We start from the raw sequence: 27,215 nt of genomic DNA on the forward strand, positions 1-27,215 counted from the left end.
TCCCTTAACAGACTGACGGCATTAAGGAGAGATTCTGATCTAATGGAACCAAATATGTACGTTTTTGGCCCGACTGCCACATTCCACATGAAACATCTGCTGAAAGCCACACAAGAGTTCATCGATTGGTTAATGCAGAGCGACTGATTTAGTCCCAAACCCAGAGCAGGCACAAAGGGAGGAACAACAATGTCCGAAATGAGAGAGGAAATGACAGAGTACAAGTTGTAAGGAGATTGAGAAAAACAAAGACTAAGAGGTAGACAGTGAGAGAGGAGAAAGAAAGCGAGAGCATATATGTGAAAACATGAAATTCAAAGCCTGTCACTAACAGCCATGAGACATCTCTAATAAAAAAGGCAGATCCAATTCACCTTTTACTGTGCCTCTGCTGTATAATATGGTGGTGTTCACACGGCTGTCTCTGCTGCCTCGGTTGAAGGCAGCAGTGGAGTGCTCCTCTCCTGTGGGCCGAATTTCAGGTTCAACATGACAGGGAGACCTCTGGGGCCCCAGAGAGTCAAGGCTGGCCAGACCTCGGCACTACGTGGCCCGGCTTCTCTCTGGGACCTTGAAGGCTGACAGGGGCTGAAGTCCACTGAGGGCTGGAGCTTTAAGTGTAATGGATTCCAGTGGTTAAATGTCAGCTCTCTCTCCTCTAGGGAGTCCTTGAGAGAGTAGTCAACACAATGTGCAGTGTTCAACAACAGCCTAGTTTAATTCATTTATACATCAATCTAGTAATAGAAGGACTGAAGCCAGATTCACTCAGACAGCAGAATAAAGTCAAATTATGCTCTTCAGGTGCACAAGCTAAAAGCTCCAAATTAGAGTACAATTTGTTCCAAAAATTATGCAAATCACCCGAACACAACTCTTGCAGTGGAGAGGTAAGTACCAGTGCTAATGATAGGATAGGAGGAGACTGCAAGAAATTATTAGTATTCTCCACAACATTTTTCTTAAAAATAATAGTCAATATGAGGCTGAATATGAAACAGAAATAAATTAGAAACATCTTGCATTAGTAGAATATCACAGTCACTCATTAAAAAGGGACTGCAGAAGTAACACCCCTACTCTAATCTGCACTTCCCCTTCTCTCTAAAGAAAAGATTAGTCTCTATCAGCTATGGAATTCATGCCATGATGGCGGCATGGACAACAAACATCACATCACAGCTCGTACATGTTCTTCTTTTCATCTACTATGTGCATTTTGGATGCATTCAGTGCCATTCTTGACAATCAAACTCTGAGTCATAGTAATTAATAACCCAAAAAATGCCCCGAAACAGCCCTAAGTGCTATTTTGGATCCATACCAGCATCCCTCTCCATGCTCAGTACTTAATTTGCTCAGGATTTGCTTATCTATGATATCACACTGCATTGATTTCCCGCTCAGAAAACGTTGTGTATTCAACCTGAGGTTTTCTAACCAACTGGTCTACGGATCTTTGATGACAAGCAAATGATTCTCCTCTTTAAATACTGTAATGTTCTATTGACTGTGCCTGTGACAGAGTGAGTTCATTTATGCATGTGAAACATTTTTCATTGGTAAAAGCATAACGGTTAATGCGATGGGCTGATTTGAAAAGGTATGTTGGCTCAATTCTCACCGACAAATGTGTCCATGGAGCCTCAATGAACCACACTCTTCCCTCACACAACTTGTGTAAAACTGGTCTTAAGTAGCGTCAGTGTTCAGGCTTGAATGTGTTCGGCTGTGCCACCTGAACTAACCTGTACTATCCCAGCTTTGTTTGTGGTTTGCATTATGTTTGGTTGCAGTTACTACACCATCATATCTGGTTAGTAAAACACTGACAAGTATTATTAAGTTTACTTAGGTTTATTGGTCTGTGTTTATCATGTTCTTCCTTTGCTACTTACCAAACTGGTAACCAACTGGGATAAACCAAATATTGGGGCAGAGTAAATTAGATTAAGTATGTGTTTTTTATGTTGATTGTGGTCTGTGTGTGTATGTTTGAAATTGTAAGGTGTATGTCAAACCATGTGCAGGGATTCTACATGGAAATCTAATTGGAGAACTAATAACTTTCTCACGTCACTGTTGTCAGGTGAGGTATTGTAGTCCCCTGCGTCATGTATGATGCAGACTAGTTTGGCTCCTGCTGATGGAAGGGGCTATTTGTTTTTGGCTGTTCGGGGGGCTGGACGTCAGAGAGAAGCTGTGTCAGTTGAGTTTTGTTCAGTTAAGTGGACTGCCCTGGTCTATAAGCATGTTGTGCTGATGTAAGTAGTTCATTTCTACTAAAATAACTTAATTAAAATGATCTTCTCAAGCAGCTTACTCTGCACAGAAAGTAAACTGAGAGGTTTACAGTTGAAGGTGGTGACACCTGCTTTTCAATCTTTGGGTAAAGAAATGATATTAGATTCCTTCCAGAGCACCAGTAATGTTCCACTGAGTAAGCATCTACTAAAAATATGACATATTAGTTTGGAAAGCTGCCTAGCCAGTTTAAGAAGAAAATACATCCAGGTTATCTGTACCAGGGGATGTTTCATCTGACAGGGAGAGCAACATCTCCTCAACTTTTTCCTGGGTAACCTAATCAAATGCAAAACAACATGTTTTATCATTCATGATGGTGTAAACAATGTTACAAGTGAAGTTAGTGTCATGCAATTGCATGCAAGACCTTTAACTGTCTACTTTGTTAATTAAAAAGTTGTTAAAATAATTAGCTATATGACCTGGTTATAAACTGACCACGCATTGCACATTTTTTTTTAATTTATTTATTTATTTATTTATTTTTAGAATTCCCTGACTTCTAACACATTGTTACATTCAATTGTGGTGAATTTTTCAAACTATTATTTAGTGCATTTAGACAATGATATGACTCTCAATGTCAGATCAACTGCTACTAGTAGGCCAAGCTATATTGATTCAGTAAGAAAAGGCAGTCAAAAGTCAGTTTCGTTAATGTTATTTTAAGTCAGGTCAATGTTTTGTTCTATCTGGTAAAGGCCACTGCAAACCCACAGACTTATGAGTGCCACGTTCTGCTCTTATATTGTCAGAAATGTTAAAGACGTGGTGATTTGCAGGGGCAGTGCCTGAGCCTTGGCCCCCTGCTGCTCACAGCTCCAGAGGCCCAGCTGTTCACTACAATAGAGCCATGATTACACCTACACCACTCACAAGGTTCTCAGTTCCTCCCCGGCTGTCTGCTCTCCGCTTCCAACCCAGCAGGCATGTGATTGTACCAGCTCCGCTCACCCTTTCACTGCCTGCCTTTCACAACCTCTGTCCCTCCATCAATGCCTCCCACATGTGGCGCCTTGTCACACTGCTGCTGGCATTATTCTGACCTATGTAAGAGAATGTATTGCAAATGTGGAGATAAAGAAGCAAAGTAATTACATGACACGCAAGGGAAGACAACGAAGTTGACTATAAAGACTTTCTACTTGCGTGCAAAATGTTTTTGGTTTTTGATTTGCAGGTGTCTGTTAACATCAGATAAGAAGATACCAAAAGCAAGAGTCCACTCAATGGTTTAATCGTTATATATTATATTATATTATTATTATGTTATATAACTATAGCTATTACCTATAACTTGAGTCTGGAGAATATCAATGAAAGGCTTGTCCATATAACAAGATTTTGAGTTGCCAATTAAAACAAACCCCACTGATGTCTGACCTAATCCCAGCAGGCTATTCAAAGCCATTTGGAGCACTAGTGACATTATGAACTACAGTAAGTGTGGACATAAATTACTTGTTACCTCCAGCAAGGAGGTCATTCAGTTTGGTTTCTTTGTCTTTTTTATTTATTTGTCTGTCAGCAGGATTACGGGAAAACTACTGGCCTGATTTGAATAACACTTGGTGGGAGGGTGACGCATGGACCAAGGAAGAGGCCATTAAATTTTGGAGCTGATCCAAATCACGGGGTGAAAACACAAATTATTTTTCACCTTTGCTAACATTGGAAACATAAATACACAAATATAATATCACTAATTCTACTCTTCCTCACATCCAAATGTGAAATTCTTATGCTTCTGGAAATAAACCCAGACATATAGTGGATGTACTTCTACATTTGCATATCATCTCAAAGTTAGATGATGATGCTCTGATCATCCCCAGTGCCTGCCAAGTTCATCTACGGTCAGCCCTACTGTATGGCAAAGCAGTATTATGTGGCCTCAGGGCAAACAAAAGCCCAACATTACCAAAAAAACCCCTAACCATAACTCTGTGCACAGCTGAGTTTCCCCTGGTCTTTCACTCATCTTTGAAAGTCGGTGCACGCTACACCGCCTACAGGCTTAAGCAAGAACCTGCACTGATCCTTTGAAAAGAAGAATGCTGATCACAAATGTAATGCTAGAAGTCGAAAAGACTTGAATGACAAATATACCCCAGGGTCATTTATCAATATACAGTACATATATTCAGAAAATATATGAACTGCACAACTACTTGATGGATATATAACACAGACTCCAGTATATAAATAGGTCAGGCCAGGGCGCTGGTAATGACTTCACGGTGTGCAGCTTTGGCAGAGATGCTGAAGCAGGTGAATCGTGAGAACACTTAAATTAATCATCGAGGTGACACACAAAGCCATATTTCACATTTGAAATTAGCTTATCAATAATTCACTGGTATTGAAACAAGACTAAGTGTCCTTCATCTGCAAGGCTCCAACAGTAAATGGGGGAAATTATACCAAAATGATTTATATTCCATTTCAAAAGGAAGCTAAACCACACTCCTCAGATGTTTGAATTCTCCAAATAAACATGCATATAGTACATGCAGAGTTTGTGTTTGTGTGTGTACCGTATGACGACTTCTGGATGCATATTATTCCAATTTATGCTTGCAATCAGGGTTTTAGGACACGCAAGAGATTACAGATGTTGTGCCAAATATTGAGCTGTTCAGTTGTTCTTTCCATTGGTGCCAAACAGATTAGAGAGGACCCAGGCAATGCTCCCAAAGGAATCAGATCTCACCCCTATAACTGTGTGTACCATAATCTCAGTAACATCTAGACATCTGAACCAGTCAGGTGTGCTGTACAGCAGATGCAAAAGTGCAGCCTCTGGCTCATGATACAGTATTTCTTGCGAGGACACCACAAGGAATTGGCTCTTGGATACAGCCATGTCCCTTGAAAAATGAGCCCTCTGGCCCATGGGGGGTAGTAACAACTTTAAATCATATGCCATAGCAATAACATCCACAAACCTATAAGACAGCCCTGCCTATAAAATGATATCTGTCATTACAATTCCACTCATGGCAAGAGTTGTGAGAGGGGCTCTTTTCAAGTCCATGCTTTCCCAGTGGAACTGAGCAGCAGCACTCCTGTATGATACCTGAGATATCGCAATGGACACTGTGCTTGGACCTGAGGTGGAGGTATGAAACCCACCTCATAAAGACCTTTAATCTTAGCAGTCCCAGTGGTAAAGCCCAGGCGGCTGATGCCATCATTGCAGCCGGAGTGTTGAGTGGTATCTTGAGCTCAGTTTGAGCCAGAGACAGACTGCTTGAGTGACAACATGCAATCTGCTGATAGGTGTGCCTATCAGTTGTTTTACCCCAATTCCAGGAATGAGAGCAGAGAGCGGTAAAGGAGCTCTGCTCTGAAACTGAGGGATGACAGCTGTGCAAGCACAACTCATTGAATTTGCAATAAGCCAGTGGTCTATTTATGACTAAGTGTCAGTCGTCCAGTTAAGGTAGAAATGAAACTTGCACAAAATGACATTTGTGTTAAACAGCTAGTAAACATGGCGCCGTGAGAACATATGTATCTGGATACTTGCAAATTGAGGTCACTTAATGAAAGTTCAAGCCAGGTAGTGAAGGAAGATAGTGGAGAATACTCTTATTTATTCTGTCCCTGCTTGTCTCAGTGCATACATTCTCAAATAACCTTATCAAATTTACCTCAAACTACTACAGTATAATTTGAGACGAACAGAGGAAAGAGTGTATAGAGGGAAAAACGGTGAAGCTATACAGAAAAAAAACAAGTGATAAATCCAAATATGCTATAGGCTAAATACAAGTACAAACAGTGGAGTTTGTGCATGTCTCTCCTATTTACACCATGCAGTGGCTTTTTTATAGCTTCTGTCTGACTTTTCTAAATTAGCGCAAATACCAGGTAGCTCTAAATGATATGTCTTGACTTCACAATTTGACAAGGAATCTCCTTTGCTGTGATCTTCCCCCAAGAGTTTCTGGGTTGTTATTGCTCTTCTGTGTCTCTGAAAGCTAATTCAGTACTGCTGCAGTGGGCGCATCATTCACAAAAAGCCCCCCAGTTCTCCAAACCCTTTCTTCTCTCATCTGAGGATTCCTGTGGCAACAAAGCAGTGAAAGAATGAAGAGAGCTTATCTTAAATGAAGTGAAAGGGTCCCGCCCACTCTTTAAGGAGACTAATAGAAATGCCCCAACAAATGACAGTAAGTGAGCGCAGGTTAGAGCCATCTGTGTTTCCAATCTGATGCGTGTATGTGTGTGTGTTCTATCCCATAGAAGCGAAGCTCTTTTTATTGGATTATGATTGGTCTTGTCAGAAAATCAATTGCTCTGCTGACTGAATTGGCAGTATTGTTTGTATGCACTTCCCTCACCTAGTGGCCATTTATTTTCTCCTTCCCTTCTCTAACAGCTGTTAGCCTTTCCCTGGATATTCACTTGACCTCCTGTACCCAATGAATTTCTGTTAAACTGGTCAGGAACACATAGTACAGCACATAATATGGAGCAAGTCTTTGTGTACTGTTCAAAAACTGATGGCAAAAAATGTCTCACATTATAACCTCCCTTGCATTCCATCTTACTCCTGCACTGCTTTCTTCTTTGTCCACTCTGTGGCCTGGCTGAGCGATGGGCGATTTTCTGGAGAAGCACTTAGCCGAAGAAAATGATTCCACACCAACAGCCAGCGAGAGAAGCCACTTTTAAAAGGCAAGGACAGCCTATGAATTTGTGTGTGTGTGTGTGGTAGTGCATGCATTTATTATGTGATGTGTTCTTATGCTTTCCGTTTCAGACTTTTTGTTAAGACTGGACATTTTGTCTGGTACTCATTTCCTTAACGGCCTTAAGGCTTGGACTTTGAATTAATACCTTTAGAATGAAATAGGTTACGATTGGGATTTATAAAATTTGGGGTAGTAGTGACGGTTAATGTAAGGGGTGAGCAGATAGAGAATCAATGCAGCGGAACGGTCCTCACAAGGACAACTAGAAGGATGACTGTGTGTGTGTGTGTGTGTGTGTGTGTGTGGACAGGGCATTTCATCAGTAGAGAAGAGAAACAAATAATGTCTTTATCTCCTGATCAGTCTTCTCCCCCAACCGCCGAACCCCAACCTCCCGGTCAGAGCTCATATGGACTGTCTCCAAAGAGCCGACACTGTGTGTTTAAATGTAAAGGTAATCAGGTCCGGCATGCTGCAGGGATCCGCAGGCCCAGAGAGAGACAGAGAGGGGCAGATGGGTTGATCCCAGGGGAAGGGTACAAGGACAGGTCAGGTCGACTAATCACGCACCTTCTTCGTAGCGGTTGTGGAAGTTACCCATCTTAATCCAGAATACAGTTAACAATTTGTTTTCAGCCTTAATTTAAAGCCTCCACAGCCACACCGATAGATGGAACTTGAGCAACGTCCTCTCACTTTTAGGTGTCACGAAGGAACCTCCTTTCAGAGAATTTACGACACAAAACAGCGAAACAGGCTTTAAAGCAGATTAAAAACATGGAAGCAGAATGAAAAATGCATTCAGAGGCTACGTAGAGACGCAGTCTCCTCAGGGATGGCCTTGTTTTTTTGTTTTGTTTTTTTTTTACAGTAAGTAAACATGATTGTGTCTCTAAAATGATGTGGTAATAATGACAAGGACATGTTATACTGTGCACTTACGTTGGGTAGTTGCACAATACTACTACTACTGCTCTGGCCCTTCCTGCGGTGCAAGCATTTCACTCACATATGCACATAAAAATTACAGTGAGTAATTGTGAAGAATTATTAGAAAACTGTTTAAAGTTCTGACATGCTTATTAGCAAATCTCAGTGCTCCAAACATTCAGAAGGCAGCATCTAACTTTAAGCCTGTGCTAATCATTGCTAATATAGGTAATATCAGCTGTCGCAAATTAATGTTAATTCCATGAGTAACTCGATGAATAAAATTAAACTTTGCTGTTGTGTTTGTGTGTCCTCTGCAAACAGGTCTTGCATTGTAATCTGGCATCCTTCAAATAACATTTCCAGGTGGCTTAATTTATGGTTTGGTGTCATGCAATTAATGGTTAGGCTAGGATACATTGAGCTGATTGTGCCACATCATTTCAGGAGCCAGAATCTTCCATTTGAAACCTGAACATACAATAAACATAGACTGGAAATGAAAGGTCTGACTATGAACTGGGCGGCACTAGAAGAAGAATCACATCGCCATAAACCAAAGAAAATTAGTTACCTGATGAAAGACAGTGAAAGGTAAATGATAACAAAGCCTGTTTGCTTTTCCTCCTACATATCTTGTTCTCATACATATTTTTTCCTGTTCTTCTCTGCTTCTCTTTTTTAAAAAGTCATTTTTTAAAATAGAATTAAATGCAAATTAGAGTAGAGCTGATTATCATATAAACGTCTGTTGCCTAGAGGGGCAAGGCGCTCTTGCTTTATTTATTTATTTATTTAGTCATATTTTTCATAGTTCCCCATAAAACTCTGACTTTAATCAGTCCACACTTTCTTTTAAAGACATAGGGGAATCAGGGACCAGTTCACGCGTTGTGTGTGTTTGCGTATGCGGGCAGCCTGTGTTTGTGCGTGTGCATGCATATGTGAGTTATGCGGCCAAGCGCAGCAGAAGAGGCAGAGAGATCCAGCTGCAGCATCCGTAGATCTGTACAGCTTCACGAGCATCATGTAAACTGGTGATGTTCAATTAGCCAGACGCCACACGCTCTTGTTGCCCCATGTTCATAATCTAATCTATTCATACTGAGGGCAATCACCTGTAAAGGAACACATCTGGAACAGCATTACAAAAGGTCCATAATCAACTACTGGCTGGTAACTTTAGTGGTGGAGAGGCTTTTTAGAGCAGCTGGATTATGTTTGCAGTCACTCCCCAGTACAAGTGGTCTGATTTGGATTCAGTGAGTGAAACACTGATCAGGCAATTACCCGGCACTAACATGGAGCGGAGAGACGAGGTGAAGCAGTGGGAGGAAATTTAGATGTCGAGGGGAAGCAGAGGCTGAGCAACACAAAATCAACATAAGAGTCAAAAAGTTACTTCCAGAAGGGCAGTTTGTGTTTGATGCCAACACTTGAAAAAGGGGTTGACTATATCTTTATTAACCTGTGAGAGGTTGACATTTCCCTTGAAGCGAGTCACCTTAGCCAAGGCAGCTAATCTCTGCTCAAAATGTGACTCCTGGTAGTACTTTGAGGTTTGACAAACAGATTTTGTCAGATGTATCATCAAGGCTTTTCTGTCCTTTGACATGGATAGTCATTGATGCACTCTTTCCTTGCCATCTCAACTACTGTAATCTGCAACGTCCCAGAACAGTTTGCCCAGAACACAGACTCCACAGATCCCAAGACACCATACTGCTCTTTTTTTTTTTGTCTTGTAGACGGTTGCACAATCCACACAACCCCTCTGAACACATCTAGCTAACACATCTTGTTTTGTATTGCTGAGGAGTTTGCACATTTTTGCCATGTCACTATGGGTTTCTTGTAGGGTGCTCTGGTCTCTCCTTGCCTGTTAATAAGACAGAATCTGACTTTATTATTTAGTCTGACATTGTGTTCATATTTGTTGTTTACTATTTGGGGGTTTTGGGGTATTTTTCCATAACACGTTAGTAGTGACAGAAATATCCATCTCATCAGCACAGAGGATTTGCAGAGGCTGGGGTCAGCTGACTTAACGATTCCCACTTTTTTTTTTAAATATAAGTCAACAGCCTACAGTATACAGCAGTGTTGATCTCATCTATATCTATTCTATCTCAGGCCTTTCTTTTACATTTTTTTCTGCTGTTTGGATGGAAAGATGTGATTCTAGGGTCTGGAAACAGGTTAGTTCCCCAACAAAGTCCATAGATATGCAGGTTAGTATTATTTGGGAGCCATAGGACTGACTGAATGCTGTTTATATGTTCTAGCTCTGTGACAGACTGGCAAACTGCTGTTCACAGTAACATCTCAGTTTTCCTGGGTGGTCCCCCCATGGTCTGCCTCCATTCTTTCTTGAACATGATATCTAAACAAACATGACTTGACATGGCCTGCCTTTACCTTGCTAACTATGGCTTTTCTTTATGTAACAGCGCCAAGTGTTTGGGGGGCCGATGACTGCGAACCTGCACTTTGTACAGTATATTCTCAAAAAAACTATGCTGCCCAAGATGTTGTTGAAGCCATCTCATCTCTGCAACATCACATGGGAATCAGTGCACTCTGCTGTTTTTCAATAGATATCCTGCTTTCCTTTTGCCACTGCCTTTCTCTCCTCTCTCTCTCCCCTTGTACCCCTGTGTGTGCTTGTTTTAAAGCCTTTTGTGTGTTTTCACTTCATTGTGAACTCTGTACCCCTGAATCTCTCCGTTCTGCAGTCTGGTCCTATAGGTACACTGCACTCTATATCAGCATCTCTTTCTATCTGTAGCCTGGGGCATGGAGTATCATGAGGGCAGACGAGGCTCTACTTCCATGAGTCTTAATGTCTCAAGTGTCTCTCCACACACACACACACACACGCGCGCACACACACACACACACAGGCAGAAATATACATGCTTCCCATCGAATGCATAATTCACAGACTTCAAGCAATCGCAGACACGTCTTAGTACATATATCCAGGCTGCCTCGCTCTTGCACTACGACCCAAGGTGTCTATAATTTCCAATGCATTTCCTGTACTGTAGAATGCCATGGTTACTCCCAACTAGTGTGTGTGAGCATGTATGTGGTTAAATTACACATGGCCAGAGCATTAATATGCCTCTGTCTGCTTACCAGCAAAGGAACTCTAATAGGACACGGGGTGTTTGATGGGCAAAATAACATGGAACACTGAGTTATGCATTAGCATGCAGGCTTTTTTATTTTCAATAACTGAGCAGGAGAGAGAGAGGAATAAAGAGAGGTGGTATGCAGATATAACAGCCTGCTATAAATTATGAGCAATTAGAATAAAAATGTGTAATTTCAATACTCACACATCAATCTGCCAAAACGCTTGAATCTACTCCTGAGGAAGTATTTCTTTACAGCATTTAAAGAGCCATCTGTTCTGATCAATAGTATTACCTCAGCTGATAAACTATGATGACATGCTTCAACACAGAAAACATTTTGCTACGCCAGCAAAGCACGTATTGCCTCTCTGTGCTGTACTGAAATTGACTACACAGGCTGGATTGTGTCACTTCATGACACAACGTCAACATCAAGTCAAACACTTGGACAAGAAACTCATTAGTTACAGCTTTAAAATGAGGTTCAGAGTTTTGACATCAGGCTGGCAAGTGATGAATAAGAAACAATGACCTAAAGTGAAGTAAATATGAACATCACATACAGAAAGACAAACAGATCTGAACAGACTGAGTTTCTGTGCAGAAAAAACGAGGCACTGCTGGGGTCCGTTTGCAATCACTTCATGTAGCTCTGCAGCAGAGAAGAGTGGGGACAGACAGACAAGCAAGCAAGCAAGCAAGCAAAGGAAAATACTGCATGACGGAAGAAGATGGACGTGAACGAGACAAAAACACTTGCACTTTCAGTTTATCACAGCTAAAGGCACCAAAGGTTTACACGTTTCAGCTGGTTTTCATATGATGATAGAGCTCTAAAAACCTCTGGCAGCACTAATGACTCAAATGCAGAATGGCAATGTGTATAATCATCTCCTGTGCAAAGTCATCATTACATGGCAGTTGGTACTTCCTACATCAAAGCAAATATCCCAACCTGTTATTTCCATCATTGCATTCCCCTTTCATCTCCCACTTTATCTCAATTAGTAGAATGTGACGTTGTCAAATTAACTCACATCTTGTTGAAAAGAGCTGTTATGACAGTTATAGAGCTCTCAACAAGAGGAGTGTTGAGGACTGTCTGTGTCTTCCACTGTGTCAGTCCCTTTTGCCCATGCAACAACATTTCGTAATAGCATTTTATTGATTCATTTGTAGCGACTCCTGAAATTTCGCCTAAGGTTTGTATTAGTATTGGCTCTTAGGTGCCTCACGCTTTTCTTATAAAGTAGTGGTATTACAATCGAATAGCCTCTCCCCTGCCAAAACCACTCTTATAAGCGATGTCTCAATTTCCTTTCCTCTCTTGCTTGCTTTCTCCTCTCCCCTTTAACTTACCTTTCCCATAAGCCAGGTCCTTGGGGGGGAGGGGTGGGGGGTTGAGAAAAGAGTGGGAGAAAGTGGGAGAGGAGCAGTCGAGCACACAACTCAATTATACATCAAAGCATTTATGTTGGGGACTCCACACAAGGGAGGTAAGAAGGAGTCGGAGGGGAAGACGGTTGAGGGTGAAGAGGTTTCACTTGCATGAGAAGGGACCTCGGTGACAGTTGCTGCTATCAGTGTAAGTCGGTGACTACAGGGAAAGATGACTTTGCTGACTTAAGAGGAAGAACTGAGAAATAATGCTTATGTTTCTGTCTCCAATAAAATGGAAGGCTAAAACACAAAATAATCTCATCTCATAACTTGCAGTCCATAGTTTTAGTGCTTGAACGAACACCTGCAGTTGATCACAGAATTACAATCTTTGCATGTTCTGCTGTGCTCCTGTAAATAACTTTTTTCTCTTTTTCATTAAGAATGCAATGAATTTGCTCTCTTGGCTAATGCAGGACCTTCAAGAGGAAGGGCACTCTGTTCTTTGGGTACTGCTGAACTGCATCATACTTCTTTTTCACCATGGTGGACCACACGTACCTGAATGTCTCATTATCTGCTCATTCAGAGTTTAAGAATGTTCATTATTCAGTCAGAAGCAGGCTTGGCTTTGCTGGGTTTTTCTGTAAGCATTAGAATAATATTCACTCTGAAAAATGTGTACACTAAACGCTGATATAAAACCTGCACACTGCCATAGAAGGATAGAGAGTTGTGATGGAAAACAAGAGGCACATGTGGACCAATTTAAATGAAAGCTTTGAAGCAATTTTGTAACAGGACAGGTCACTGCAGTGTTATTTATGTCTAAAAAATACATGAATCATCAAATGTCATTATGTTGTCAAAAATAAGAAAATACCCAGACATTATATTTTGTTCACTGCTTCTTCTAGAAACTAAGAGGATCTCAAAGTCCTCGCAATGAAAGAAGATTCCTCCGTACGTTGTACTGTCTGTTCAAAGATCTAGTCAGAAAATCCTACAGAGAACTACACTGAAAGCTGAAAGCCCTGCTTGCAGCCACTATGGTGCTGGACCATATAGTGAATTCATGAAATATGATGAATTGCTTTTCCAGTCTTAGCCTTGGTTGACATAATGTAAAATATGATGATGGTGCTAAATCAAACTGGTTCAGCCCCTGAGGAGCATAAATGTGCAGGGTGCATCACTTTGCAATCAGCCTGTTAAATCATGAGATGTGTGTCTGATTCAAAGCTAACATTTTGGGTTTAGAGACACACTAGAAGAAAAGTCTGTTCAAAAAAAAACTGTTGAAAATACAAAGGGTTAAACCTCTGGGGGGCATGAATGCCTCAGTAAACACCATCGTCCCCCATTTGATTTTGACTCCTCTGTATGTGTGTGGGCTCGAGGTGGCAAAACATCCAGTCGTTGTGATGTCTTCCTGAGAGCCATAATGTTAGAAAGACTGACCGATATCGCCGTCCTCTGTGCCCTCAGCTGAGAAGCCACCCTAAGAAGGCTGGTTTGTTCTGCGAGAGGAAGTGTCAAACGAGACACCGCCAGACACCATCAGACTGACAAAAATGACAAACTGAAAATACAGCAGAGATTCCACAACGATGGGCTGTAGGTTGGAGCTTAAACATCTGTTTGTCATCTTAATTAGTTTGAGGGGTGTTGGTTGTGGTTGTCATGTATGCTGTAGCACAGCTCTGTAAAACCTGGGATCTGCGGTGTAAACTGAACAGGAAGGGAGTGATTGTAGAAACTTCACGTTTTAACAAGAAGCGTTGCTTTATCTGCAAGTCAGGCACGCTGTCTATAGAAGTGAGAGAAAGGTATGAATGGAGTTTATCAGATTTTACTCTACAGCAAGCTTTTGCATGTGTATCTCTCGCTATACATGCTTGAAAAAACAATGAGCCCTAATACTGCGGTTTTATCCAACTGGACTGCACATAAAAAAAAAATACCAACAACAAAGAGGGGAAACTGTTGATAGCAACTGTTTCTTTTTCACCTTTCCTCCATGCTTCTCTATAATGCATCATTTTTTTTAATGCTTCTCTCTCTGCCTCCTCAATTGTGGAAGTGACAGCCAAAACAGATTTGAGCAAATTGGAAAGGCAATAAAGCTCTATTAAGGAAAATCTTGCGACGGTCGGAGGAGCAGTGAGGGGAAAAAACAGACGAATGGGAAGGGAGGTGCATATTGAGACACAGCAGAAGACAGAGGGAATCGTTGAGGAATTTGCATAATGCCAAATGGAGCCCTGGTGAGGCTGAAGGCACGACTTGTAGCTGAGTATTGTTCCCATAACCGTGGTATCATTCACACCGCAGAGAGCCACGAGAGCGAGCACCCTGCCTTTCTCTCTCTCCCACACAAGCAAAGTTAAACACAAACACACGAGCAGCTCCAACATATGAAGGGACTGACAAGATGCACGACTGTCTTCCATGTTAGCAAAGCCTTGTTGGAATTCACAATTCTGCCAAGTGAGTGTTAGAGGGAAGGAGAGCCAAAAAGCAAGGTGGGGGTGGGGATGGAGGGGTGGGACCCAAGCGCTTGAAAGAAAGGGAAAGAGGGAACGACAGGTTGATTTATTCAAAGAGCGGGGAGTGGGTGAATCAAACTTTAATGGCTTTTGGGAGTGCAAGCGTTCTCTCTCCCCCTTCATTCTTGCCCCTCACTCAGTCTTTCCTTGTGTTCTTCCACCTTACTTCCCTTCTGTCTCTTCCCCCCCCCCATCTCTCTCTCTCTCTCTCTCTCTCTCTCTCTTAGAAACGCATTTTTCGATGGTCACTCACAAACACGAGCCTTCCCTTTTTTTGACAGACAAATCTGCGCCCATCGCTCAGTAGAACGCAAATCAAGGTGCTCTTCATGCTCAGCGGGATAAAGTAAATGACAGAAAGATAAAGAGAGGAAGAGGAGGTGATTTACCTTCACGAGTGGCAGCGTATGTGATGCCCAGGCAGTATTTGTTCCGTTAACCCCTGGACTGGAAAGGATGTGCGTAAAAATGGTTCCACAGGCACGACATCCTCTCTGACAACTCACTTAAGCGACCATTTGCCCTGAAAGGCTTGCTGAAGTCTACAAATGAATCATCGTTCATGGAAGTGAATGACTGCACTCACTCCTTTAAGAATGCGCCATCCACACACAGGATTGCATAGTGTGAATATCTGCACATGGAAAATTACACCCCCCGACACGCACTAAACAAACCTCATCAGTGAAATGCAGACTGAAATTAGGGGACTCTTTCTGCATGAAATATGCGAACAAACAGCTGGTAAAACATCCTGGGTCTGTAGATAAACTGGCCATATGTACCGAATTGGCGCTGTATAAAAAAAACAGGAGTTAGTGTAGGAGTTAGATTAGTTTGTAGAGGATGATCATGTGCTGTGTTCTAATCAGTGCTGTCAGACATAATCATATGGACAGATGGAGAAAGATCGGAAAAAAAAAAAAAAAACTCCCAAGAGTTTACTGTATCAACACTTTCTTTTTAAGCGTATCCATGATTTCATTCTTCAATATAACAGATCTGATACAGAGGAACAGCAGAGGAAGGATACGTTTTTGAGAAACCACAACTTTCGCTTGGAATCTGTGTAGGAGAAAGTTATAAAAAGGAGCTTGAGGTGAGTAAAATATTGACTGCTTCCCATTTAACCTTCTCACTTTATCCATTTTTTTCTCGTTCTCCCTAAATCCTTCCATCCCTCCCCACGGGGCTCAGGGTCTTAGTGTCAGGCAGAATTCTCTTTGAGGCCTGCGCCTGTCAACCAGCCACCACTCAGCTCAGTAACCACTAGATTCAATTACACTACAGGAGAGACCAGGAGCGATGATACTGAAATCATTATGGGCTAAATCCAACTTCTAGGCGGCAGCATGGGTGTTTGTGTGTGTGTGTGTGTTGCTTAATAAAGAATGCATGTGTGCATGCTCTGTGTGTGAAAGTTAAGTCACACATATTTTATGACTGTAATTTCAAAATAAATGTATTCCACTACAAGTAAGACTCATTTCTTTTAAGTTACCAGAGAACCTAGCAACTGCAAAGACATTAGTCATCCGCATACTGAAGGTGCTGCTTTAGAGCTGAAATATTTGTCTGTAACCTGGTAAACAAATTACCTTTGGATGCTGTCACCTGAAAAAGGTACAGGGCAGAAGGCGATAAAAGATTAGGGATTGAATTTCAGCTTTCAGAAGTGAACAAAGGCAAAGAAGAAAGGAATATAACAGATTCATCTATGTTCTACCTGACAGCGACAGAGGGCACATCAAATAACAGGTGCCTCTGTTTTGCTGCCAGAGCCCACATCAAGCACTAAACAGCTCATTCACAGGCGTAATAGGAGCTCTCAAACACCCTCTGCCAATATTATCTAAAATGTGAGTGCATTTGTGTGTGTGTGTGTGTGTGTGTGTGTGTGTGTGTGTGTGTGTGTTTCGTGCGTGAAATGCTGTCACGCTATTCAACTCAAAATTGTTTGGAGGAAGTAGGAGCCAAAAGTTGGGGGCTGAAATGGTGCTGGTTTGAATTCCTCTCCTCCACACAACTGTTATCATAATGCCTTTGAGCAGCGGAACCTGCTTCCCAAACACACAATTATCACAACTTATAGAAGTCACTGATTAATCAACAATTAGAATAAAACAGAGCCTTAGAGCCTCATTTCTGTTCTGGGCATTTTACTGAAGGTTGGTTTCTTAAATAATTGCTTTAGGAACAAATAACCTCAGGTCTCTGATTCAGCTTCGACTGAGGAATTCTGTTAAAAAACAAACCAAATACAGAAAGCAGACTGAAGGGCTTTTTCTTCTTCAGATGTCTGACTTTCACCTGAGAGGTTTCCACCTTGGGCAGATGGGTTCTATAACATCAGCCTTAGTTCATCAGAGCTTACTGTAGGTTAGAGAGGGACATTGAGATATGGCTGATAGAAAATAGAGGATGAGGAGGGATTTGTTCACCTGCCTGACATACCTGAGAGACAGTAAACAGATAAAGTTTGGATATCTATCACCTGGAGCCTCTTGCTTGTCTGCCTGCTTGCCAATACATTTAATCCATCCATGTGCCGCATTACTGCGGCCGTCTGAAGTCGGCTATACAATCTCGTGTGCATCATTGCTGTGTTATCGGAGGCAGGATTCCACTGCACTGCACATCTACTGTAGGTAGGGATGACTGTGGGTATTAGCAAGAGGAAGAAAAAGAAATGGTATTTAAATTCTGAAATCCCAAAAGTGGAAGGGCTAAACCAAAAAAAAAATAAGCCAAACTTTAACAAAGTTAGACATTACTAAGGTTATTGGAAACTAAGTGGGGATAATATCTATAAACTACGAATAAATACATGTGAGGTGAATGTGTATGACCCAATAATGGCATGAAGATGACATGTTCTGTGCATATTTATGTGTGAAGGACAAACCATCAGCTGAGAAACAGGCATTTAAGGCAGAAAAGAGAAGCAGACTAGTGCCTGTGACAGGAGAAAACTGTCTGTGGTCAGGGGCAGCGTATGGAACCGCAGGAGAAGGCACACACTGGGCACAGTTAGAGAAGTTGTTAGTGCTGGCATTTGATATTATCACAGTGGCACTGACAGAGAGAGAGACCGACTCCCAGTGGGGGAGTGTGAGGGTCACACAGCTGGTGGGAGGTGTTTGTGAGTGTTTCTGGAGAAGGTTGACAGACATGGACGGTCCCACGGTCACTCAGACGGCAGCTCTGTACTCCACAGATGCACACTTGGCAAAATATTTGGAGTTTGTCAACAGAGGCTTTGCTGTATAGAGGACTACCTGTCGCGCTTAGGGAATGTGAAAAACACTTCTCAGTATGTTGTGAGCTCACTCCATCATCTCATCCAATAATGGATTTGGGTTGTGGCCCATCTGCTGTTCTATCAAAACATTATTTCTGGTGATCGCGGTCGCTCCTTGTATCCAGTCTCTGCTGCTGGCTGTCTGAGCGTGTGGATGCTGTAAATCTGGCCAGCTCATTAGCACTGACAGAGGGAATGCTAGCAGCCCACCTGCTCCCCTTCACCCTCTTTATGGCTCTACAAATTAAAACGACATTTACACACACTCTCCCTACTGCACTGCTCACCTTGCCACTCACATTGCTTCATCTGCTCACCGCTGAGCTGCGTCAGGCCCACCTCATTATACCTCCCTCCCTAACTATTCTTCTGTTTCAACAACCCCGAAGCACTTTGCATTGTTTTCTTTTGGCTTCTGTTGGGAATTCTGTGTCACTTTGCCTGTGTTAAATCTCACCATTTGAAGCCTTTGTGTTTCTGCCATCACTTCTCTTTTACCTTTACTTCTACTGTCATCCTCCACATCCGCGTCCCTTTCACGTCTTTTTCTATGAAAGTTCAGCAGCACTATCTAGTAGTGCCGATGGTACTCTAACCTGGCATGTCCACTGAGTGACAGCATGATGGAGTGGTGTCGCAGCATGTTTGCTTCGCCCGCTAGAGGTCAGTTAGGGTCTCAGAGGTAATGAGGCCATAAAAATGCAGGTAACGAAAGTTGTGGGAAAACAAGATAAGGTGGAAAAAGGGGCAGAGGAAGGGGAAACAGGGTGCAATGAAGAAGAAACACACGTTTCCCAAAACTCCCACTTCCAGGTGGAAGAGGTGGAAGGCTTTAATGAGGAGCTCTCTGGACTGAGGGCTTTATTATTAAATTATTATTATTCTATTTTGACTAATTTATGTCTCATTGTTACAGGCTTCAGCTACTTTCAATGGCACAAAATGCCGGTGAATTAGACTTACTGCTGTGTCTGTTTTAAGGAATCTGATCTATCATCACATCCAATTGCCTCAAATAAAAAAAGTTTCAATTTTGTCTGCACTAGGAGGGCAGGACTGGCATAAGCAGTAATTCACCGAGTGATGCAAGGGAGTGAACAATATGTGAGCGACTGAGGGTCAAACAGAGCTCTGTTTAATGGCTTTCCGGAGGCTAAACTGAAGCCTATTGTTTGCAGAGCTTGGAAAGTCTGTATGTGGACTATAAGTGAGTCCCACACAACTGAGCAGTGGTTACATTGGCCTGAGAGAACCTTCCCCTGGTGGGTGGTCTAAACAGCCTCGTCTAAACAGTCCTTCTTTCTCCCATTTATTTGCCTGACTTTATGGATTGGGGAGAGAAAAAGCCAGTGGCTTTGAAGATTTGGTGAAGACTCAGAAAGGGGTATGTGCTCAATATCAACACAACAAGATATGTGGCTGTGTGTGTGTGTGTGTGTGTGTGTGTGTGTGTGTGTGTGTGTGTTTGCGTGTGTGGATTTCAGCCCCTGTTTGAAGTCCTCCACTCCACTCTGGCAATTACTTCTATCAAGGATTAGATGAGGGAGAGGGCAAAGAGGAGGGAGAAAGATGGAAAGAAGTGAGAGCTGAGAAGGGAGGTATATAGCAGATTCAGGGAGAGGACAGAGAAGCGAGAGGAGAAAAGAGATTGAGGTCTCCACTGCAGTGAGTGTTTTTCTTCCCTACAAAAGGAGGCTGTGCATACTCTCTAAACATGAGCTAGAGGACAACTCCTCAAATCTTGGGAAGATCACAGGTGCAGCAAAACACAGCTATTTCCAGGGCAGCAGCGACTGAAAAGCACTATGAATAGCTGATGATCACCATAAGTTGGATCTGGACATCATGCAGTTACCACTGTTGCAATAAACATAACACTGCGATGAATTTCATACATGTTTTCTTACCTTTATCTTAAATTCCAGACGGAAACATTTGTTGGATAAAACACTCTGTAGTACGTGTTTGTGAAGAAACTGCCCTTTGGAAGCTTTTTCTGCTGGCATCATGTTTTGAGGTTCAGAAAATAAAATATCAGATGACAACTGTCCACATATTTTCATATGTCTTTTCATGTTATCTGAATTTTCTGCAGGAAAAGGGTGGAACTTTTCAGTCACTGCTACCTTGTTTGCAATAAGTTAATAAGTGAAATGACTTTCTGTCAGCCTTACCTCTGGGATGTGAACGGTGTAAGGTTGCCCATGGAAGATTGGCGCATTATCATTCACGTCTCCAATCTGGATGTTTACTGTGTCTTTGACCACCTGAGGGAGGAAACACCTTGGTAAAACTGTTCCAAAGCCACCTCCACACTTTACTTGTCAGAGAGCCGGAGTCACTGAAAATGTGCATTAGCCACACCAAGCCAAGATTCAGAGTGAAAGAAAACAGGACAAGTGTGTGATAGATTACCCGCGGGGGAGAGTAGGTTGAACGTCAGTATGTTTCGGCAACTAAACTGCGTTGAGACAGGTGTCAGAATGATTACATGTGAGAAAGGGAGAAATAAGGGTGAGAATGAAAGCTGGAGACTGAAAGGGAGACAGATTGAGAGAGAGGGTCTCTGTGTGCCATGTGGTCAGGCTATATCCAGGTGTCAGCATGTGATGGGAGGTGTCATAACTGTGATCACAGCGCAAATCTGTCTCTTACCTCTTGAATGTCACTGACGTAGAATTCGACCTGCATCTCTGACTTGGTCTGGTGGAGACAGAGGCAGACGTCAGCATCAACTTTGCATGGACATGCAATGCAGAAGAGTGTACAAAAGCACGACAAGACGACTCACAACCTTTCTTTTTCCATCCCTCCTTGCTGAAGAGTATTGCACTTTTCACTGCTCTTTCATCATTTGATAATTTATACCCCATCTCCTATTTTCAAAATTGCCCTGAGTGTCTTTTCATGGCTATAGTGCATTTGATTTGGTAATGTGTCAGCCTGTGTGCAGCACTTAGTCGGTATGTGTGTTTGTTTGGGGATCGTACCTCGCGGTCGAGCTGCTGTCGAAGCCAGACCACGCCGGTGTCTTTGTTCACAGAAAAATACTTCATGGCCTCCTCTCCTGAAACTCCATACAGGAGGGGTTCCCCCTCAGGATCAGTTGCCTTGAGCTGGGCCACAGATGAACCTGCCAGGCAGAGATTCAAAGGTCAGAAGTCCCACAGGGTCACACGCCAGGGTGTGTAACAAGATTTTGAATTGGTCATGAGGTCATGTTTTCACCAATTTCACAAAGAAATAAAAATCTGAAAGCTGCATTTTCATGTTAAGGATAAAGATACACACACACACACACACACACACACATACACAGAGCACACATAAACGCATTAGCATGTGCAAGGCTAGAAGAGCAAAGAGTTTTTAATTGGAGCTGCCGTGGTTCACAAGCTTCATTCATCACAGACACCAGAGCTCAGACAGGCTGGCTAATCAAACCCAGAGGTGGAGCGCCATCAGGCCGGGTACTCCACCATGCTGGACAGACAGGTCAAGAAGGGCAAGGGTGAAGTTCTGAGGGGCATGGAGGACAGCATCAGGACCCCATTACTGTCCAGGGTAAAACTGCATGGGCAGGCTGAAGGGGAGGGTATGCTGACATCAGTCACACACAGTGGACCCCAGTGGTAATGAATATGTGTGATGTTCACACAGACAGTCACACACAGAGCATACACACAGCTCACACATTCACAAGTACATCCAATCAAGAAAACCTACATTTATCTCCAAAGTCTGACCCTTTGGTGTGGAATCTGACAGCCCAGAACTCAGATGTTGTTGCTCTTAGCTTTCCATTATTCAGGAGTAAAGACTTCCAGTAAGGATTAGACGCTGTCCATGGTGCTGAACTGTAGTCCTGTGGGGCTGGCCTCAAAAAGTTACACCACTCGTACAACTAAACACCTTCACTCGCTCCAGCACCAATGCGACTCAGTTAATACACTCATTCACTCTTGTTCCTTTAATAAACCCAAAACTCAATAACCTTCCTCACTGAGGTCCAAAGATGTACTTTAGGAAGCATTTTTCTCTGTTTGCACTGTGGTCCTGACCTCACTCAATGCATGCTGGGATAAGCTTCAACTCCACCTTTCACCGTAAACAGAAATAAGAGGGTATTGAATATGAGTGCATGGATGGGAGAGTAAATAAACAGATCAAACACACGCGCGCACACACACACACACACACACGCACACGCACACACTCATCCTCTCTCCCTCCCTGCAGGTACTCTGTCAGACAATAAAGGTGAAGCCAAACTAAATCAAGCCTGTCACTTGCGCACCAAAATGCTTAACACAACGACCAATTAGGCTTCACAATCACACACCCCTCTCGTTTTATTAATACACCCCATTTTCCTATGAAAGGGTGGCAAAAATGACTAATTAATATAACGATTTATGAACCCCTCTCATTGCGTCTAATGAGATTTATGCAAATTCAGCTGCTTTCAATGTGAGTTATAATTTGGTTGAAGACGGTGCAAATTAAGCATTTTACCTCGTAGTCATCAATAATAACGGATTTTTTTTTCTCTCCTTCTCCCAGCCCTCTCGACTGTGGAGGAATTGTCTGCTCCATGTGGGTAGACGTACGCTCGAGTGAAGGATAACAAATGACTGATAACAAATCATTTGAGACTAAGACTATGTATGAGAGTCACAGTCTTGTGGAAGATTAACTCCTTCTCTGGATAAAAGAAGGAAACTGGGACCAGTCCAATAAGATTATGGGTTAGATTCTCTGCTCAGATTAAGAGCAAGTATGAAGAACTGGCACATGTATTGAATTAGAGGCTAGAATATGTCCAAATCTTACTGAATCACTGATGTATATGTTAAGATAAAGATTTGGACCTGCACTAAATGTATGATTTCGCTTTAACTTCTCTTCACTTTCTCAGATTGTGCTTCATTATATTCATGGGTTTTTAAGCTTGCCCTCGGTAACATACGTTGGCAAAGTGAAATGGATGCGATTAGGTATTGAAAAACAAGAAGATCTCACTTTGTATTCCAAGATGGAGATAAGGAACAAGTTAAACATTTCTGTCAGTGGCCACAGTGTAAAAATATGCTATGGTCCTCAACAGCATGAAATTTTAATGCCATTATAAAACGTGGATTTGAATCTGGTTTGGACTCTGCAGAAGTTCAGGCTGGGGTCAAGTCAAAACAGAATCCACAATGGTTTGAGGAGGGTGAGACCAACATTTTCAGTGCCAACAGAAAATGCAGTGCACATGCTTTCACATCTGCACGGGCTTGTGCGACTTTGTTTTTTGACTTCAGTGTCCTCAAATAAATAATGGAAAGATGAAGAAAATCTAACATTTCATTGCCTGTTGGGATGTATTTGGAGTTAATGACTGAATCTCACCATTAGGTCGGGTTAAGGGTAAATTTTAGTGTTAGGTTTTGAGTTCAGGGAAGATTAGAATTAGATTAGAATTAAAGTGAGGACACAAAGTGTTGGGGGTCAAGGTTTGGTAAGAACATTGCTGTAATCACAACCATTTCTCACAAGTATAGTATACAGTATGGTGTGTGTATGTGCGTATAGTGTAGGTATCCTTCTGGTGCTTATCTGTAACACTGTGGCACCAAGCCCTTTCATTGACAAATGATGCTATTTAGCAGCAAGTGATGCCAGTATTACTGTTATGAATGATACAGTGCACATTAACATTGGCCCTCCCCTTCTCCTCTACTCTGCAACGTTGCTCTCATGACAAGAGCGATGGGCTGGGGGAATCATCTCTCTACCTCACCTTTCTCTCCCGCATTGTCCCCTGAACCTCTCACTCTCTCTGCAAACACTGACTCCCCAATTTTCCTTCTGCATTCAGACAGCGAGGTCAAAGCAGACCAATCAAATCGGAGCAAAACGCGACAAACCATGTGGGAGCTCAACCTGAACATTTGCCTGTCATGCTGACCTGGTAGATTGAGAGATATGCATGTCCTCCTGTGGGCTTTTACAAAAGTGAGAGAAATCCTACAAGACAGCAACATAACAAAATACACGTTATAGTACATGACTCAAGTTGTGCTGTGCAAATACTGACATGAACTAAATGCATGTGAAATAATGCATCAGGGAATTTCCAATGGATATATGCAACTCTAATAATGTTAAATATTTCACTGAAAGAAGCAAATTTATAACACACAGGTGATTTCATGGCTTAACTTTAAAGCTACTTGATGGAAAATTTAAACTTTTGGAAGGGTTTAGGTTTAAATGGTTGGAAGTGGAGAGTAGAGAATGTGTGAGCCAAAAGTGTGAACTAATAAAGAAGCACACCGGAATGAGAGTAAATAAAAGAACAGAAGAGGAAACTGCAGAGGTGAGATCTGTTGAAGTAACAAATAGACTCCATTACCATACTTCTCCCAAAGTTACAATAAGACTTTCTGCACAGAGACAAAGCACTGTTCCTTCGCTGTGGCAGGGCTGAAAAACGCACTGCCATAAAACATACAAAATGACAAAGCCTGGAGAGGCACGAGACTGAAAGTGAGGGGGAGGAGAGGAAGAAAAGTAGGAAGACTAGCTAACCTATACAGAGCAGCAGCCGCATGCTTTGCTCAGCCCAACCTTTTAGGAAAGGCAAGGGGGCCAATGGGGGCGCTAAATCAGCCACTGGAGAACATCAATCCCTTGCTGGATCAATAGGAGTCGTGCGTGTTAGACAGGGACTAGGCTCGGCCCTGCCCTGGGGCCTCAGGCTTGTGGAAGAATAGGGGCTATAGGCCAAAGCCCTGTTTATTATGTTGGTGACATCTGGAGACCTCTCGTTCATCTGAGCGCTGATTCAGTGGGACAGGCACTGTCAGGGCTGCAATTTCAGGCATGTTGTGAATTATAGCTTTGAATTTTGTGGTGGACAGAGGCTTAATGGGTTTATGGACAATGTTCAGTACGCTATCTACCAAAGCAGCTGCAAACAAAAGAAAAGGTGAAACCACCTCAAGACAAAGAGGAAAAGAGGAGGGATGACTGACTGTGGAGGACAGGGCCGAGAGAATCTTGATCTTTACCTGCTTTGTATAAATACTTGATGAACTGTCTTGAGGCAGGGCGAGTGAGCCTCAGGGCTGAAGTCATACAATCAGTAGGCTGAGTCAGTATGATGCCACTCATGTTACCACACTGCTTATCCACTGACAAAGAGAGCCTTCAAAACACATCAGCAACACCGAGCTGAAGACGTGCTGCCTCACATCAATCACACCCATCAAAAATTCACACAGGCATATACTGTCTTCAGCTTACTGGCAGCGTGAGCTCATTCTGTATTGTGTTCCCTGCTTTATAAAGTGGCATTTGGCCCTTTATGGATTACCATGTGAAGAGAAATTGACCAGTGTGCTCTGTGCAAAGAAGCAGTAATGGAAAGCCTTTGCATCTGTCATATAGATAAGTTGTGATTATGCGATTGTGACTCTAAGCCACAATGTTTTATGCTTTTCAGCACCAGATCCATCAGGTCTGGGATAACAGGGAGAGCATGCTTAACCACATCCTGCTAATTGACTGTGTGAGATTATAAAAAAAAGTGAGTCTTTTTCTTGCATGACATTATTACAGTGGCTACTAGTAGTCATTTTTGTTAAAATGAGAAACAGGAATATAGTTGTTAACTGTGCTCATTACAGTAAAAACACCAATGACCACTGCTTTTAACAGTTAAAACACACGGGATGTGAACTTTACACCGTGGGTAATGACTGAGGAGAGGGACCACAGTATAATGCAGCATATTTGTGTTGACAAAACCCTCTGCAGTCATATCACTGCGCTGTTTCAATGTGGCTCATATGAAGCACGTTAAGGGTAATTTACAAGTCTGATTCCATCAGGGGATTTAAGTCTTTGTTTCAGGCTTTTAAGAAACCTCTTGGGGGCACATGCATTAACTTGCTCTCACCTCCAGCCAAACACACATAAATGAAACTCTTTTTTTTTCTTCAGAAATAAGATGGAAATGAGTTGAAATTAACTCAATGCTGCTTTCTCTGCCCATGGTGCTGTGTGCTGCGTTAATGTCTAGAGATTCAGGCTCATTCTGGACGTGGAAATAAACTAAGCAGATCTACCTGGAATGACAATAGTGCGGTGGCCAGAAACTGCATGCTTGGACCTCTATTTCCATACAAAGAGAGGCGTATGTGTTCAGAGGGCATCTTTAATAGCGGAAAAGAGGATGCATGCAGATAGTTTATTTCCCTGTAGGATGAAGACAGCCATGGAGAGTGACAGTAAAGCTTTTTCCCCCGGGAGGTCAATTAAACAGCTAACAATAAAAAAAGGATGGAAAGAAAGAAAATGCTCTCTGATTATGTTTACAAGCCTTCGTGCCACAGAATAAACAATTGCAGCACATTCTCAAATTGATACAACTGCTACAAATGAATAAAAGTTACATATTATATAATGGGTATGAATTACAACTGCATTTCTTCAAAGGAGGTTAGATTTGTCCACTGGAAAAAAGCAAATCTATCACACAGAAATCCTTACATTTTCGAAGCTCCTTTGAAACAAGACATTTACCAAATTCTGTCTCATTTTCCACTCATTTACCCTTTCTCCATTTTTCACTCTCCTTTGTGTGCGGGTGTGTATGTGCTTGCGTGATCACGTGTGTGTTTGTGACATCAATAACCGTGATGGGGAAGAGAGCCGAAGACAAATAGTGCCTGGAGTCTGGCTTTAAGTGACTCCTGTGTTTCAACAACACACACCACGAGAGTCCTTGGGAGGCTGTGTATTAATCCAGCAGATTTATGACTAAATCTGTCACGGATGGGAGGAGAACACCCTTTGCCTTTCCTTTAGCCATTCCTGAGAGAAATACACACCTCCCCGGCCACACATCCTA

General features: G+C 42.3%; 1 protein-coding gene across 1 annotated transcript in view; it reads right to left on the minus strand.

The window, feature by feature from the left end:
• cdh23 (cadherin-related 23) overlaps positions 1 to 27,215 on the minus strand; it is a 139,491-nt gene that overhangs the window by 95,060 nt on the left and 17,216 nt on the right. Inside the window, exons 2-4 of the mRNA XM_076743002.1 lie at positions 21,304 to 21,446; positions 20,969 to 21,016; positions 20,488 to 20,580 (exon numbers count right to left, since the gene is read on the minus strand). Coding sequence (XP_076599117.1) covers positions 20,488 to 20,580; positions 20,969 to 21,016; positions 21,304 to 21,446 — 284 coding nt within the window. The remainder of the gene's footprint in view (positions 1 to 20,487; positions 20,581 to 20,968; positions 21,017 to 21,303; positions 21,447 to 27,215) is intronic.

Source organism: Chaetodon auriga, chromosome 11 (genome assembly GCF_051107435.1).
Source record: "Chaetodon auriga isolate fChaAug3 chromosome 11, fChaAug3.hap1, whole genome shotgun sequence".
Taxonomy (NCBI): domain Eukaryota; kingdom Metazoa; phylum Chordata; class Actinopteri; order Chaetodontiformes; family Chaetodontidae; genus Chaetodon; species Chaetodon auriga.